Source organism: Centruroides sculpturatus, unplaced genomic scaffold (assembly GCF_000671375.1).
Source record: "Centruroides sculpturatus isolate CEXI.00-Female unplaced genomic scaffold, Cexi_2.0 scaffold1662, whole genome shotgun sequence".
In the NCBI taxonomy this organism is placed as follows: Eukaryota; Metazoa; Arthropoda; class Arachnida; order Scorpiones; family Buthidae; genus Centruroides; species Centruroides sculpturatus.
In genome coordinates this window covers 63,435-80,567 of record NW_019385783.1, presented here as the reverse complement: position 1 = coordinate 80,567, position 17,133 = coordinate 63,435, and the positions used below count along the sequence as shown (strand labels likewise).

General features: G+C 31.3%; 1 protein-coding gene across 1 annotated transcript in view; it reads right to left on the bottom strand.

The window, feature by feature from the left end:
* LOC111642102 (Golgi apparatus protein 1-like) overlaps positions 1-17,133 on the bottom strand; it is a 68,067-nt gene that overhangs the window by 5,079 nt on the left and 45,855 nt on the right. The window contains exons 10-12 of the mRNA XM_023388381.1: positions 10,280-10,447; positions 8,001-8,138; positions 1,156-1,305 (exon numbers count right to left, since the gene is read on the bottom strand). Coding sequence (XP_023244149.1) covers positions 1,156-1,305; positions 8,001-8,138; positions 10,280-10,447 — 456 coding nt within the window. The remainder of the gene's footprint in view (positions 1-1,155; positions 1,306-8,000; positions 8,139-10,279; positions 10,448-17,133) is intronic.

The following is a 17,133-nucleotide window of genomic DNA, read 5'->3' as shown; positions in this document are numbered from 1 at the left end:
ATTAATAAAACAGCATTTATATGGCAAAAGTTCAAAGCTCATATAATGAAAGTGATTTTTCAGTAACTTTGAAGTGTGAAAAGATATTTGCTATTCTCACATTTATGACATAATTTATGATCTTAACAGTTTTGTGGTGGTTTAATTGTAATTTTTAATAAATCAATTATTGAAAAAAGCAAAACTGTTTGAAAAATTACAACTATGGGATAAGTAAAAACTGGACAAATTGCTGTATTGAGTTTTATTAGTCACTCAGATAAAAAATGATGTCATAAATGCAAGAAAACAGAATGCATTTCCCACCTCCTGAAGTGGTAGCAAATCACCTTCATAACTCGACATTCAAACTCTCACCGCCTAAACTGATCTTTGTACCCTTCTTCTGATAACAACTGTTTCATTTTTCTTTTTCATTACTTCTGCCCTCATTGTTTTTGATCAATTAATAATTAGTCAACGTTTTATTTTGTTGTAATTTTTACATTCCATTTAAGGTAGCCTGTTCGATCTGTTTGCTAATTAGAATTCAATTAAAACAAGATTTTTACAGCTGAAAAGATGAATAATATACTGTATATACATTTTAATTGTATATCCTACTTATACTTTACGGTATATTCTTATTCCTAACTCGGATTTGATGTTTTTGTAATCAATATTTTTCACAATAAAATGACTGTATTAAAATACTATCTTGCCACCAGCATGTACTGTACCTCATAATAGCAAGCACCTCTAAATAGAAGACAAATTTTCCAGTCTAAATAGCACCTTCTATTTGGTGGTTATACTTTATTGTTGTCTCTTTCTAAATATTCAAATAACTTTTTTGAGTTCTTAACTGCATCGTTTTATTACTAACATAAAATATGGTGAGCATTACGAAAGACAATTCTCAAAATGTAAGAAAATTATTGTATTTGAAATCAGTTGTATAAAATACTCTTTAATATTAAACAAACAGCAGGATTCTTTATTGAACTACTTAAGACTAATAAATTATTAAATAATTTGGCTATAAATTGGCAGTTAAGCTACCAAAATTGACCTATTTTACCTAATTAACTTTATATTTAAGTTAATTATCAGATTGGTTATGTTATTAACACTCTTTTAGTTCTGTACGTTAAGAAAATTAAAGTTAAAACTTACATTACAAAAAATGGATAAAACCGTACTGCAAGCATGATATAAAGGATAATTTAGTTCTAAGTGTTCTGATTCTTCTGCTGTATAATTTGATACTGCTTTCTGACAATTGGCACTAAGTTTATCCAAATTCTTTTGAAGACAATTCATTTCCTAAAATTATAAAATTATTATAAATTATGTAAAAACTCAATAATTAATTGTATATATACTTAATTTCTTACATAATATACAATTAACAATTTGCTAACAATGAAATTAGTTTAAATATTAAATAAATTAATTAATCAAATAAATACTGTATAAACAAAGTTGTATAAATAAAAGTGTTTATACAAAACTAAAATTAAAAAAAAACATTCCATTTCTGCATTCCAATTTAAAGAATCCCGAGGAAGATCTCCCGTGATGATCAAAAATGTTAGAATTTGCAATAGATTATTCTGGAATTTCTTTTAAGGTTCAATTCATTGCTATTTTTTACAACTCATTGTAAACTTTTTAAATTTGTCAGCACATAAAATTTTTGCAACAAAATTTTAAATACAGATTATTTCCTTGCATATTTCTTTGCAATCAATAAAGACTGAGTTGAGCAATGTCCAGTGAAGAATAATAATACTGTAAACTGTAATATGTCTGTGATAAGAATTATGCCTGATTCATATGATAGCCAATACAAAATCTAGTATTGCACTTGTTTTATGTTGTTGCAACTGACAGCTTAGCATTCTATACTATTATTTTGAATAAATGTGCAGATTACAGAAGGAAAAACTTTTTATCAGCAATTATTCATAAAATCTATTAACGTAGCCATTAGCAAATAGGCCTATGTGAACGATGGTCAACTCCTAAAAATTGTAAATTATAGATCACAAGTTCCACTATATGTTAAAGAGAGTATCTTTAAGATAGACATAACAAAAAGTATAAATAGAACAATGAGATTAAATTATAGAGGAGAGAAAAATACATTAATAAATTTTTAGAAAATGATTACCTTAATTAAATAAATAAACTAAACCTTAATAAATCCAGCAATAAACAAAACCCACTCAGCAAATAATTAACAGACCATCAAAATACACAGTAAGTTGCTGAGATAATTTATTTAAACGTAAACTAACGTTTTCAGCCTATTCAATGGGCCATCCTCAGGTTAAAGGAGAAAATTAGAACAATGGTGTTCTAAAATAAAATATATAAATTTAAATACAAACAATAACAAAAGATAAGAATATATATATATATAATCAGATATTATATATCATGTAATAATATCATAAATAAACAGAATACCAAAAATGTAAAATTAAGGCATAAATTAGGCATTCTTAAAAAACTTTTTAACTAAGTGCTTCCATGCAGATGGTAAACCTTCAGTGTCTCTTGCATTGATGCACATATCTTGTAGCTTGTCCTTATAAATTTCAATTCTTTCTGCACTCATTGCTAAAGATGGGGAGTGCAAGGACTTAACAATATCTGCTTCTTCCTATTTTACTATAGAGCCTTCAGCCTGCGCCATCTGAAATATCTAAATTAATAATTATTATAATTATTAATTTAGATGAGATGGCACCTAACGTCTACTTCTATTACCAAATTACTTAGTTTCTAATTATTAATTATTGCACAATAATAGCCTAATTATTAAAAACGATTGTTTAGTTTAGTATCAATACACTGGGCTTCAGGATGTTCATATATAGTTATCTTTTATATTTTTATTGTTTAATGTATGTATTTTTAAAATCATTTTGGTATTTTTGTTATTTGGGAGGTAGAAATCTATTGTTGATTGACATTTCCTAATATATGTAAAATAAATAAATAAAAATTCACCTTTTCTGAAAAATTTTGTTTTGTATAAAATTGAAAACAAAATTAACTTAATACTAAAAAAATATTAATCTTAAAGATACATTTTTAATTTAGTAACTTGTTTTGGAAAATATTTATTTCAGTTTGAATCAATTATATAATTTAAATGCAATGAAAAGTAAAATTAATGAATATGAAACAATTTAATAGCAGCAATATTATACAAACACAAAAAGAAAGTTAAAAGCAGCTACTTTTACTATCATAAACATTCTTAATTCGTCTGAAACTATCATCATCAGATAATCTTTCTAGACTAATAAAATGAACATAATGGATTTAGTAAAAGATCTCATTGAAACATAACTGTGTGTGTAAAAGACTTCTTAATGAGATTTTTTATGCATTGCTCAATGATACCACTCAAAGAGGAGGAATGACACATTATCAGGTGAATAGCTAAACAGTATGGTTTCTCTAAGGTCCTGCTTGAGTCCTAAATACAACAATATGAGACTCCCACAGAGATGCATAATAGACCATAGGAAAGATAGGGTAAAGTACAACAAACCCCTAGTTCAAATATATAAAGAAATTGCCAAAATGATTTATCAGAATCATTTACAAGAGACCTCCAACTGTTTTTTCATTGACCAGAAATGATAAGGGCATTGAGGAAGCTTCTGGGCCAGAATTGTATTCCAGCTTTATGACTACAAGGTAAACAACTCATAGGTTTATGTCAGTGCAACAGCAAGGAATTTAACCGGAAAATTAAGGAACTTCAATAGAACTTCTGAAAAAAATAAACAACATTGCACTAGCCACACATGCAAGGAAGGAGAATGTACATGTGAGAATAACCGGGGGTAAAGAGTCTGGAATAAACTCTCTATCACTTAATCGGCTATGGATTGGTAAAATCCATCCCAGGGTTATAGGATGGCGATTTTATGAGTGGAAAAAATGTGGAGACAAAATGATCGTATAATCACCATCTCCTGTCAGGATTCCCAACACCAGTTAACAAGTTAGTCACCATACAACGTGCGCGCCATTGTAATGGAAATTCCCGTACAGCGCCATATGACAGTCGTATGGCGCTGTACGTGAATTTTCATTAACCTTGAGTAAACAATGTAGTTTTACTCAAGGTTTTACTCCTGGCCTCGTATGACGTTTTCTGCATGCTTAGTGCTGGCCTCTCGTGAATATCTATTCAGTTGGCTTCAAACACCGGCGGTCATGTGGCAAACTGGTCCTAGGTACGACCGCCAGCGCATCATGTAGCGTCATGACGCGGTACAAGATTGGCAATCGTAGTTTTTTTTTTAAATAAAACTCTATTTTATATCTGATAGTAGTTTATTTTAATAGTAAATAATTTAAAATATCAAAAATTAGTTTAATTATTCTCTTTTATCGCATATAAAGTAAATAATATTACAAAAAAAATTCAAAGTATATAAGTGAGTTTTAATATATATTTACAGAAAAAAAATATCATTTGCAGTGGAAACAAAGTGTGAAATACTTTAACACACAGACGTAAATACTTTTAAGTAGGGAAGGATGTCTAATTACAGTAGGGTTGTAAAATTTATTGCCTGGGAAAAAGCAGTCTCATGTTCAAGGTCATACAACTTCCTGGTCTTTGTTTATATATACTTTTCTTATCATTCCTCTCCTGACTGTTGTACATCAACCCTTTTATTTACGTTATAATCAATTATTAGATATCAAATTTTCATTTTTTGCCCCCCTGACACAAAGTATCATATTACAACAGGCAGTTAACGTGTTAATCTATTTTTGTCGTGGTTTAACTCGCATATTATAAAGATGATTTTTAGGAGGGCTTTTCTGATGAGTGGGGAGTGTCATGATACACGCTCTGTTTGAGACTAATCGACAAGGCCATTATAAACAACAACAAAATTCAATAAAACAAATGAAATAAAAATACAATAATCTGAGAGATCAAAATAAATCTATATATATACTAGCTGTTACCAGCAGCTTTGCCGCACAAATTTTGCAAGCAAACCCCATTTATATTCAGTATTTCAACCATCATAGTAATTGTTATATAACACCTACCGCTGAGAATGATGAGAATTGTCGAGAATCAAATGAACTATTTTCAATTTGATCAATTTTCTGGAACGTTTACAATCGTTCTATAATCGAACTTATATGCAATAACAAATTCAAATTTAAAACAGTTCAAACGTTTTTAAAATCGAAATAGATAAAAATATTTATAACAATGTCTGAAATGTTATTAATTTAATACACCTAAGTACTCGATGAAGACTAAATCCTCTCCCTCTCCCACCCGCGGGGTAATTTCGAAAAATCCCTTCTTAGTGTGCATTCCCATGGCATACCCTACTAAAACACAGATAAAAACAAAAAATTGCATCTAAAATAGTGCAGTAGAAGCTGTTGTTCCAGTTAAGCCTTAATGCTCCCCCTCCCGTGGAGGAATTTTGAAAAATCCCTTCTTAGTGTGCATTCCCATGGCATACCCTACTAAAACGCAGATAAAAACAAAAAGTTGCATCTAAAATAGTACAGTAGAAGTCATTCTTCCAGTTAAGTCTTAATGCTCCCTCTCCCCCCGCAGGGGAATTTCGAAAAAATTCCTTCTTAGTGTGCATTTCCATGAAGTACCCTAACTGTCTACCAAATTTCACCTCTTTAGGTTAAGTGGTTTGTTCTGGGCGATGATGAATCAGTCAGTGATTCATTCAGTCAAGACAAGCAATTTTATATATTTAGATAGCCTAATCTATATGCGTGAGAGTGAGTTACATCAATCTAACATATTATACTACCTTCACAGTATGAAGCTTTTTCTTGTCTTCAGTTGACGTGACAGAGAGATCAGGAAGAAAATGTGGATCTCTCTTTTTATGAGCGCATTATAAAGTATTGTTGAGACTCATTATGGCCATTCTATCTTCGATGAACTGCATTCTATGGCATGTTCGTATTTCGTTGAACTGCAGTAAGTAATATAGCAATTACTTCTTTTGATGAACTGACTGGAATGGCAGGAAAATTCCCCTTTCATTGAGACCTCTGCCCAATAGTGTCTCAGGAATGCACAGGATATGTAACAAGTATGCAGAGAGGGGTAAAGTGACATATGGCTATATGAAATAGCAATAAGCCATGTGGAAAAGGAAGTTGATTTCCTTCTTTCTTCCAAACGACAGATGTCACTTCCTCCCTAGTATATATTATTTTAGATAATTAATATATTTCTTATAATATTTTATGCCTAATAAACCTCGGATCTCACATACAAGTCAACTTTGATCAAGCGAAACTGTTACATCAGACTGCAGAACCAACATTCATTTGGACATTTGACTTCATTGGAAATACATAAAGCAATATTACAACAAGGTTTACTAATACAAATGTTTTCATCTGTTTAAAATGGACATAGAAAGAACATAGAATGCAGAACAGAAATTATAAATTCAAACCATTGAAGAAATTCAAAAATGAAAAGCTTCCAGATGGCAAAAGCCCACTCAGCACAGAAGTACAATCACACAATTGTTGGAAAAACAAACTTACCCCCGTATTCACCAACACGAGTTAAACAGAGAGTTGACGAACTCGAGTTTAGATGTAACTCGAAGTCAGATTACGAGTTACTCTTCTTTCGTATTCAGATAAAAATTTAACTCTAGAGTTTCGCTACTCTAGAGTTAATACTTTAACACAATCCTGCGTTCGAGATTAAACAAGTCTTCTTTCGTGAAGAGAGGCACATGGGAAGAACTAACAAAGGAATTCAATGGTATCCCGGGTGTCACCCTTAGAAAAACCAAACAGTTATTGGACTGTTATAAGAATTTAAAAAAGAAAGCCGTGAAAGAACAGGCACAAAAAAAGCCGAATTATTTAAAACAGGAGGAGGAAACCATTTCGTTCTAATAGGTTTCTTACGCTCTCTTTTGTCAAACGATATCGACATAGAAAGTCGTAATCGTCCAATTGTTCAAGGTCATTTCTTCTTGGAGAAATAATCCGCCGACTTCTTCGTTCCATACGATCTATATAATCTAAATATTTCAGATTTTCTAGCATCTCGGCTTCGTCTTTGTCGTATGTCGCCATTTTTCTCTGAAATAGACCGCTTTGCGCAGGCGTCAAACCTAGAGTTATTGTCTACTCGCCGATTTTCTAGAGTTAGAGTTAGAGTTAGGGTTATTGTGTTTAACTCGAGATTCGGAGTTGGTGAATACCAATTTACCAGTAACTCGAGAGTTAACCCTAACTCTAACTCTAACTCGTGTTGGTGAATACGGGGGTTATAATGGGGGTTATATGGGGGTTCATATTTTCATGAATTGTCCAGTATGTCAGTCTATCTGGGGGAGACCAGGAAATCAGATATTTACATATAGTAAACTGACATGCTGGTATGCTAGTTTAAATGAGGTTATACATCCCTCTTTATTTAAAAAGTTTGCCAAGAGGCTATTAGTCATCAGTTTAGTCATTCATTATTAGTCATAAATGAAAAATTATTCTACTAATCAAAATTGAATTCAGAGATTAATATTAAAATATGATAGATGACTAATAACTAAATTAGGCATCACTAATTTACTTGTGACTAGTTTATTTGGTCAATTTCAATTATGATTGAAAATTTAATCAACTAATGCACAACAATGATGGCTGAATATTTACAGGCAAAAACAGTTATTAAAAGTTCATTTATATTGTATTATTGTTCCACCAGAAATTATCCCTTTGCTATAAAATTGGCATTAGTTATTACCATTACACTTGCAATAATAAAGTTTCATTTGATTCCAACATCTCCTTCTTGGTGAATAACTTTTTATTGATAAGTTTGTATTGTTATTCTATATTTTAATATCCTAATGTTTAATTTAATGCTGAAGAGATCTTTCTTAATCTTCAATTTATGCTAGGAATCTGAAGTTTAAAAAAATTAGAGTTTATTAAATTATAGGAATTCAGCATACCTGTCCTTTCTCAACATTATTGTTGCAGAATTTTGGAAGATCTCGGATACAAGGTTCTTCAATTTCTGGGTGCAAATCCACACTTATTGCTCGTTGTCTCATGACTCGTCTCACTTCATACAAGCATTCTGGAGATAACTACAGTTAATATTTAATACAAACATTAGTACCAATATGTGAAATAAAAATTATTTACATAGATTTACATAAAATCATCAACACAAACTTTTATAAATTATAAATGTTCTTATATCATCTTTTCCTATCAAAACTCAATTGCAACAATAGCAGATAACTTTAAAGCTGTCAACATTCAAATTTAAAGAATAAAATAATTCTTTATTAATGTAGATATTTGTCTACCCAAACAAAAACATCTGAGATGCAAAAAATTTCACCAAGTAAAAAATTATGACAATTTACACAGTCAAATTTATTTAAGGAGTTTTTCTTTGGTAAAGGTAAGCTTGGTGCTTCAAACCAAAATGTAGAACACGATAATAAAAATCTTGTGGGTACTGTTTCAAAACATCAAGCTTATCTTAACCAAAGAACAACTCTTAAGAAAAAATTTACATAATAAAACCATACACTCTTCAGGAATTACAGCAGAACACTCATAAACACACAACAAAACCAATACCAGCAACTATGTAATTAATAAATAACGAAATATTTACTAACATTTTCATCCATTTAAAATAGACATCATCAGGCAAATAACCAGGGCTGTGGAGTCGGAGTCGTGGAGTTTTGGTGTTTTAGTCAGAGTCGCTAAAAATCTGCCGATTCTGACTCCTTTTTACTTTCCAACTTGTTATGTATATAAAACAAGAAAGTATTGGAATCATGTCAAATTTGACCATCCGAGTTTTTTGCAAATCTACACGTTTGGAAACCCTCTGAACTTAAAAAATGTCAAATAAAAGGGAAAACTTCATGTGTGTGCATTGGCATCTAATTTGTTTAATTTCTTTATTCTCTGTTCAGAGATATTAAATAATATCTCAGAATGGGTCAAGTTTAGGAAACAAAATTTGGCACAGTAGTTTGTGTATAAACTAATGCTATTAAATTTTGGTTCTTAATTAAAGGTAGACAGGATGGAGACATAGAAAGAATTGTGTGTCATATCTCCAGTGTGGTCAGACTTAATGACTATTTTACTTGTTATCTAGAATTCATCTCAAAAACTCATCTCTACCCTCAAAATGACACTTTTTGTCATTTTATAATAGTACAGTAGAACCCATTAAGATGTTCTCACCTGAGATGTTAGAATGTGTATGGGGGCACAATTTAGTTCAACAACTCCTGTGTTAAACCATCCAACTTGGATTTACAAACTACAAAAGTTATTAGGCTTCAAATAGGGTGAACAAAATTGTGTCCCCCACACAGCCTAACATCCATACCTACAAAAAAAAAACCAAATCTTTTGCATAACTTGACATTTCAACATGTTCTGAGTTCAAAAATGTGCCCAAAATGTGTTGGCAGTTGTTGCTGGAATAGAAGACTCTGACTTTTATAAATTAGCAAACAAAAATGGTATCTTGAAGCAGCTTTATATTGGTAATGAGTTTGTAATTTGTAAAGAAAAGTTACTTTCCATAGATAAAACTTCTCAAGAAATATCACTGAGAGAAGCAGCTGCAGCTAATTCGAAAAGTGGAGAGCAAGGCTATACACACTGTTATTGCAAAAAGAAGTGTTCCACGAATAAATGCAGTTGTAAAAGCAAGGGATTCTTGTGCAATTCAAAATGCCATAACAGTTTAACTTGTTGCAATAAATAAGATTGTATAACGTTAATCACAGAATTTATGTGTAAGTTTATTATTGTATTATTTTTCTTTTCTGATTAAGAATGTACTGTTCATTTTAGGTTCAACAGTTTATGCACTGTTGAACCTAAAATGAACTGCACTGTTACTTAAGCTTTCTCCTATTTTGACATATTAAAAAGTTGCATTTTTGGCTTAATGTAATAAAAATATTTTTATTCAACATTCACAATCAGTGCATTCTGAATGTCGACATTTGCCAGTGTAAGTGAGAAATAATGATATTTAACAAATATTTTGTACATACATGAAATGACCGTGTGAATGCTGATATTTGCCAGATATCAGTCATTCACAGTAACATATATATATTCTAGTTGGATTACTTATGCAGAATTATATTTAAATTTTATATATCATATATTACACATTTTAAATTGTTTTTAAAAAAACAATAATGCAACTTTGGAAAAATATCAATTTGGGTCTTACCCTAACATTTTTATCTGGATGATATGCATAGCGATATAAACATGGCAAAACAATGGGCCCTCTTTCAGGATCCATATTAGAAGGTTCATCATACCAATTCCTTTTTGCATGACAATACTGAACTGCTTCTTTATGACACTTTTTATAAAGAATAGGATCTAGTCTAAAAAGTAAAAAAAAAGTATTTTAAATCATCATGAGCTCATTTATATTAATTGATCTGACATAAATATAATAAATTTAATAAATATTAACTCATTAAATATAATAAATTTTGCAATCTTGTGGCCCACATTTTTGGTTGCATTTCTGAAATAATACAATGCAGAGATCAATTGACTGTACACAGGGCCTATAATGAAACTTCTGGTAAATGCATATGTTTGGTAAAAATGTTCTAAGTGGTGTCTCAAAAGCATTTTTCACTTATTAAACTACATTGTGATACAGAAAACAGTTTGAAGAACTTTTCTCAGCCATGGGAATATCATAAAAATTACCTTGAAAGACTGCTTTTCTCTGTGGAAACTCCCTACCATGGTATTCACCCAGAAAAATGGTGCAAATTCAGATAAACGAACGTTTTCGGTCTTCTTCTAAGACTTAAATGATGATAAACTTTTTGTCAATGAACAATGCTGTTTTGAATTGTATTCAGCTGAGAATTACAGAGAGAAAAATATGCTAATGCGACTCCCAACTATTTACAACTTGATTAAAAATGAAAACAATTTTTAAAACTAAAAAAGCAGGTATATAAAATATGTTACTACAGATAGATAACAACAGCTAATAAATTGAAAATATGTAAACACATCTAGAAATAGACTGAAAGAGCATATGAAAGCTTTTAAATGAAATGACTAATGAAATTTCATAATTTTTAAGTGTAAACTTTGTTATTCAATATTTTTTTTATTCAAGTAAGCACATGTGTCACCTCAAATTCGCCCTCGGATTTTAGAATATTGAAATTTTCAAAATATTTTGTGCTTTTTGTCAGGTTTACTTTAATGAAAACTGATAGGACAAGAAAGACAAAAATTGCACTAACTTTCCTACCAACCAGGTGTCGTCATCGTTGCTTTCAGACTTTAGCCCTTAAGACTGTCGTCGTGTTTTCTGTTATAGATTAATCTTTGTATTTAGTAAACTTCATTTAAGAATTTTTAGATAAGTATTATTAAATTTTTTTTACCATAGAAAATACTTAACCTACAAATGAAAACTTCATTTGTAAATATGACAAATAAAATATGATGGTATCTTGGTACTTGAACAATTTGGTATTCGAACACAAATCCTGGAAAAAGGTCGCTTGATACTCGAGTGAACAAATGCAACCTGATTAATAACATGATTTTATTTTGTTATCCATAAACATTTTTTATCATAAAAATTTAAAAATATGAAAATGTTGCTGATACTTCTGATCGAGATCAACAAAAAAGCCAAGATAACAATGATACTTTGTAAAAAGAAAATGCCGTCGTTTAACTAAAATTAATATTAACATATAATACAGTATTTTAATTGTAATTGTTAATTAATTATTGATTGAAAATAAATTATTGATTGCTTTAATAAATGTATTTTTCTTAGAAAAAAAAAAAACAATATACTTTTGTTAACTTCTGGAACATAATCCCATGCTTTAAATTAGTCCTTTGTTTCATATAGCATGGATTCTCATAACATAGCACTTTTTTGGAATGTAACTACTGTGTTATATGACAGGTACNATTGAAAACAAAATTAACTTAATACTAAAAAAATATTAATCTTAAAGATACATTTTTAATTTAGTAACTTGTTTTGGAAAATATTTATTTCAGTTTGAATCAATTATATAATTTAAATGCAATGAAAAGTAAAATTAATGAATATGAAACAATTTAATAGCAGCAATATTATACAAACACAAAAAGAAAGTTAAAAGCAGCTACTTTTACTATCATAAACATTCTTAATTCGTCTGAAACTATCATCATCAGATAATCTTTCTAGACTAATAAAATGAACATAATGGATTTAGTAAAAGATCTCATTGAAACATAACTGTGTGTGTAAAAGACTTCTTAATGAGATTTTTTATGCATTGCTCAATGATACCACTCAAAGAGGAGGAATGACACATTATCAGGTGAATAGCTAAACAGTATGGTTTCTCTAAGGTCCTGCTTGAGTCCTAAATACAACAATATGAGACTCCCACAGAGATGCATAATAGACCATAGGAAAGATAGGGTAAAGTACAACAAACCCCTAGTTCAAATATATAAAGAAATTGCCAAAATGATTTATCAGAATCATTTACAAGAGACCTCCAACTGTTTTTTCATTGACCAGAAATGATAAGGGCATTGAGGAAGCTTCTGGGCCAGAATTGTATTCCAGCTTTATGACTACAAGGTAAACAACTCATAGGTTTATGTCAGTGCAACAGCAAGGAATTTAACCGGAAAATTAAGGAACTTCAATAGAACTTCTGAAAAAAATAAACAACATTGCACTAGCCACACATGCAAGGAAGGAGAATGTACATGTGAGAATAACCGGGGGTAAAGAGTCTGGAATAAACTCTCTATCACTTAATCGGCTATGGATTGGTAAAATCCATCCCAGGGTTATAGGATGGCGATTTTATGAGTGGAAAAAATGTGGAGACAAAATGATCGTATAATCACCATCTCCTGTCAGGATTCCCAACACCAGTTAACAAGTTAGTCACCATACAACGTGCGCGCCATTGTAATGGAAATTCCCGTACAGCGCCATATGACAGTCGTATGGCGCTGTACGTGAATTTTCATTAACCTTGAGTAAACAATGTAGTTTTACTCAAGGTTTTACTCCTGGCCTCGTATGACGTTTTCTGCATGCTTAGTGCTGGCCTCTCGTGAATATCTATTCAGTTGGCTTCAAACACCGGCGGTCATGTGGCAAACTGGTCCTAGGTACGACCGCCAGCGCATCATGTAGCGTCATGACGCGGTACAAGATTGGCAATCGTAGTTTTTTTTTTAAATAAAACTCTATTTTATATCTGATAGTAGTTTATTTTAATAGTAAATAATTTAAAATATCAAAAATTAGTTTAATTATTCTCATTTATCGCATATAAAGTAAATAATATTACAAAAAAAATTCAAAGTATATAAGTGAGTTTTAATATATATTTACAGAAAAAAAATATCATTTGCAGTGGAAACAAAGTGTGAAATACTTTAACACACAGACGTAAATACTTTTAAGTAGGGAAGGATGTCTAATTACAGTAGGGTTGTAAAATTTATTGCCTGGGAAAAAGCAGTCTCATGTTCAAGGTCATACAACTTCCTGGTCTTTGTTTATATATACTTTTCTTATCATTCCTCTCCTGACTGTTGTACATCAACCCTTTTATTTACGTTATAATCAATTATTAGATATCAAATTTTCATTTTTTGCCNATTACTTTTCAATAAAATAAACTGAATTAAGTTTGAATACAAGTTTATTTTAAGCTTTTATATGAATTTCTTTCAGACATTCGAAGTAATTTATTAAGCAGCCTATTTCTTTTAATTTCTGCAAACTTTTTTATGCGGTTTTAAGTTAATTTTAACTCGTTGTTTTGGTTTTATGCGATTTTAGAAAATTACGGAACGTATCCCTACTTTTTCAAGGCAAGTAAAGTCTTTTTTTATGCAAATTTTTTATATGCACTTTTCTGTAGAACGTATCCACCGCATAAAACGAGACCTTACAGTACATGTAAATTTAATTTTTAAAACGTATTTTACCATAAAATAAAGTGAAATGTTTTTATTAAAAAATTTTAGTTTTGGATCGCTTACATTTTTCGGAAAAAAGTATCCATCTTTAATTGCTTACATTTTTGTTTTCTTTCATTAAGAATTTCGAAATATGGTCAAATGGATGCGATAATGCTCCTTTTTACATTTGCACTTTTCTCCCAATCATTGTCTAACTCACAAAGTTCATCAATCAAACTTTCCATAGTTGAAAGGATACGCTTTAAATTGGCCGTTTTCATAACTCTTGGAGTTTCTTCTTTGTCATTCTTCTGTAGCTCTATGTCAGGTCCGCAGCTCATACAAATCTAACAGTTTATGGAACGTTCTCTATTGATCTAGATCTGACCAATCCCAGCAAGCCATGAATCTGCCATGACACGTGGTGTCGTAGTAGACTCGTGTCTCACTAAGATTGGTCAAATCTGGACATAATCTAGTCAAATCTAGCATAGGAAAAATTGGGGAATTACACAGCAAACCAGTGAATTGCACAGCGGTATTATTGTGAATCAGCGTAAATTAAACTGGCGTAAACCAAGGGCTACCTGTATTTGTAAGACTGTCAAGCGGGCATTCATTAAGTTTTGCCTGGATTTTTATTTTCGAAAGGTGAGAACATAATTGCAAAGGTCTCTAGTAGGCAGATGTCTGATGTCTGTTGTTGCTGGGCAGTATGGCTCTTCAATCTTGTCTAAGAAAGATACTGTATAATCAAGAAGACTGAAGCAGCTAAAGGAGTAACAAAAATCACACCTGAGAAATGAAGAACATTGAAGAGCTTATAATGGAACCTGAAACTGATCTGATGACAGAAGAATGCCAAGAAACTCGGCGAGATATGTTTTCTTCTGAAAAAGAGGATTAATGCTGATATCTGCTATTAAACATCTTTTGAAGAAGTGGGAGGATGTCAGAACAACAGTCTTAGAATGGCATCCAAACCAGGTTGAGGTTAATAGACTTGGAGATCTCTACAATTACAATGCTATTAATTAATTACAGTGGTGCCTCGTATAACGTGCGCCTCAAATAATGGATGCTGCAAACAACGAACTTTCTGTTTGGCCATTACGTGACTTGAGCAACGGACTGGCTGTGAACAACAAACTTTCCATTCGGCAGTTATGTGAGGAGAACAACAGACTTTCTGCAAACAAGTGCAAATGATGTTTCCACTCTTTTGCCATTGTCAATGACGATCTGCTATTTTTATAATATACTAGCAGATCCTGCCACACATTGTTGTGGCTCAAAATGTATCTATTATAAATGTATAGCACTTCCCCCATGGGGGTAATTTTTCGAAAAATCCCTTCTTAGTGTACATTCTCTCAATGTACCCTATTAAAATGTAATCAAAAACACAAAAAACCCGCATCTAAAATAGCATAATAGAAGCAGAGTTCTTTACAGTAAGCCTTAATCCTGTCCATCTCCCTCTAGTGGGGGAAACTTTGACATGTGTATTATATAAAAACACGTGCATATTTGAATGCAGCATTGTGTCAAAATTTCAAAGGAATCGATAGGAACAAACAAACATTACATTTTTATTTATATAGATAGATAGAAGATGATCTGCTTTAGTTCATCCTCACAGAAAAGCAAACTTAGGTCATCATACTCGTAGTGCCATCTGTTGGACATAAAAGCCTTAATCCTAGATGATATCTTTTAATTTATATGAATGTTTAATGGAATAATATACAGCCTATGTCCACCCTGAAGTTCCATTCTGAATATTGGTGAAAGAATTTTTGAAATTGGATGAGTAGTTTCAGAGATTACCCTCTACATCCAAACTTACAAACATTACCTTTTTATAATATTAGTATAGATTAGTATTATTAGAATATATTATTAGTATATCTTAAGTACAGACCTTCCGTTGGGATTCGGCTTGCTCCCTTGTTTATTACGTACATCACCTCAGTGCAGAGTATTTACATTCATTCAAGTGTTGTGCAAATCATGACTTCTAAAAATCAGAAAGGTGATTTCAATTGAAACAATGCAAGAAATCATTAGGAGTGAAAGCTGACAAAAACTTTGTTGTCAAATGGGGAAAGGTTCAGGAGTTTACCTACACTCATTATCCAAACACAGCTGAGGACAACAGGATCAATAACACCCTTGCCCGTCTTTTCCGACAGGTGATGAAGAGAGAGAAACAGACCACCTTGGACATGTTTTTCAAGAAGCCAGCTGCCAAATAACAAAGGATGGAACAAGAGGAGTTGACCCTGCAAGCTCCAGTAGCCTCTCCTGAATCTGACTCTGATTAAAAAACAATAAAAAGAGACCTGCTGCAATGTGTAAAAAGTCTGTATCTGTATGAATATGTGAAGAAAGTGTTCCTCCACCTCCTCCTCACAACATCTGACACAACATCCCAGCATAATTGGTGACTGCTCCATTTTCATTTTTTTTATGGTACAGTATGGTTATTTTATGCTGCAGAACGAATTATATGTTTTAACATGTATTTCTATGGGAAAATGCATTTCATATAACAAACTTTTCACTTAACGGGCTTGCACCAGGAATGGATTAAGTACGTTATACGAGGCACCACTGTACTTCTGAAAAATTCTGAAGAGAGAAATAGACATTAGACAGATTCTTTAAACCCCACAAACAGAAAAAATATGACTAATAAAAATGCAAGACTGTGTATATATGTATTTTTATTATTACACATAAATAAACATAGTAAGATAGTATATATTTTTTATTTTTGAGATCTCCAGAACAAATTAATCAAATTTCCATAAAAACCTATGGTAAATCAATAATTGGTTAATGAACAATTTGGACAGCAAACAGTCTTGGAACAGATTATGTACATTAACCGATCACCCACTGTATTTATTAATTTCAATTACGGTATAATTGTAATTGTTATACATGTACAGTGTGCAACGTGTGCCTGCATTTGATATAATTTACTACACGGTAAGTTTGCCATGGTTGTAGATTATAGTTAAAATGATAATATTGATATTGTGACTGCATAAAAAAATATATATTGTTTACATTCAGTACATGTGGTAA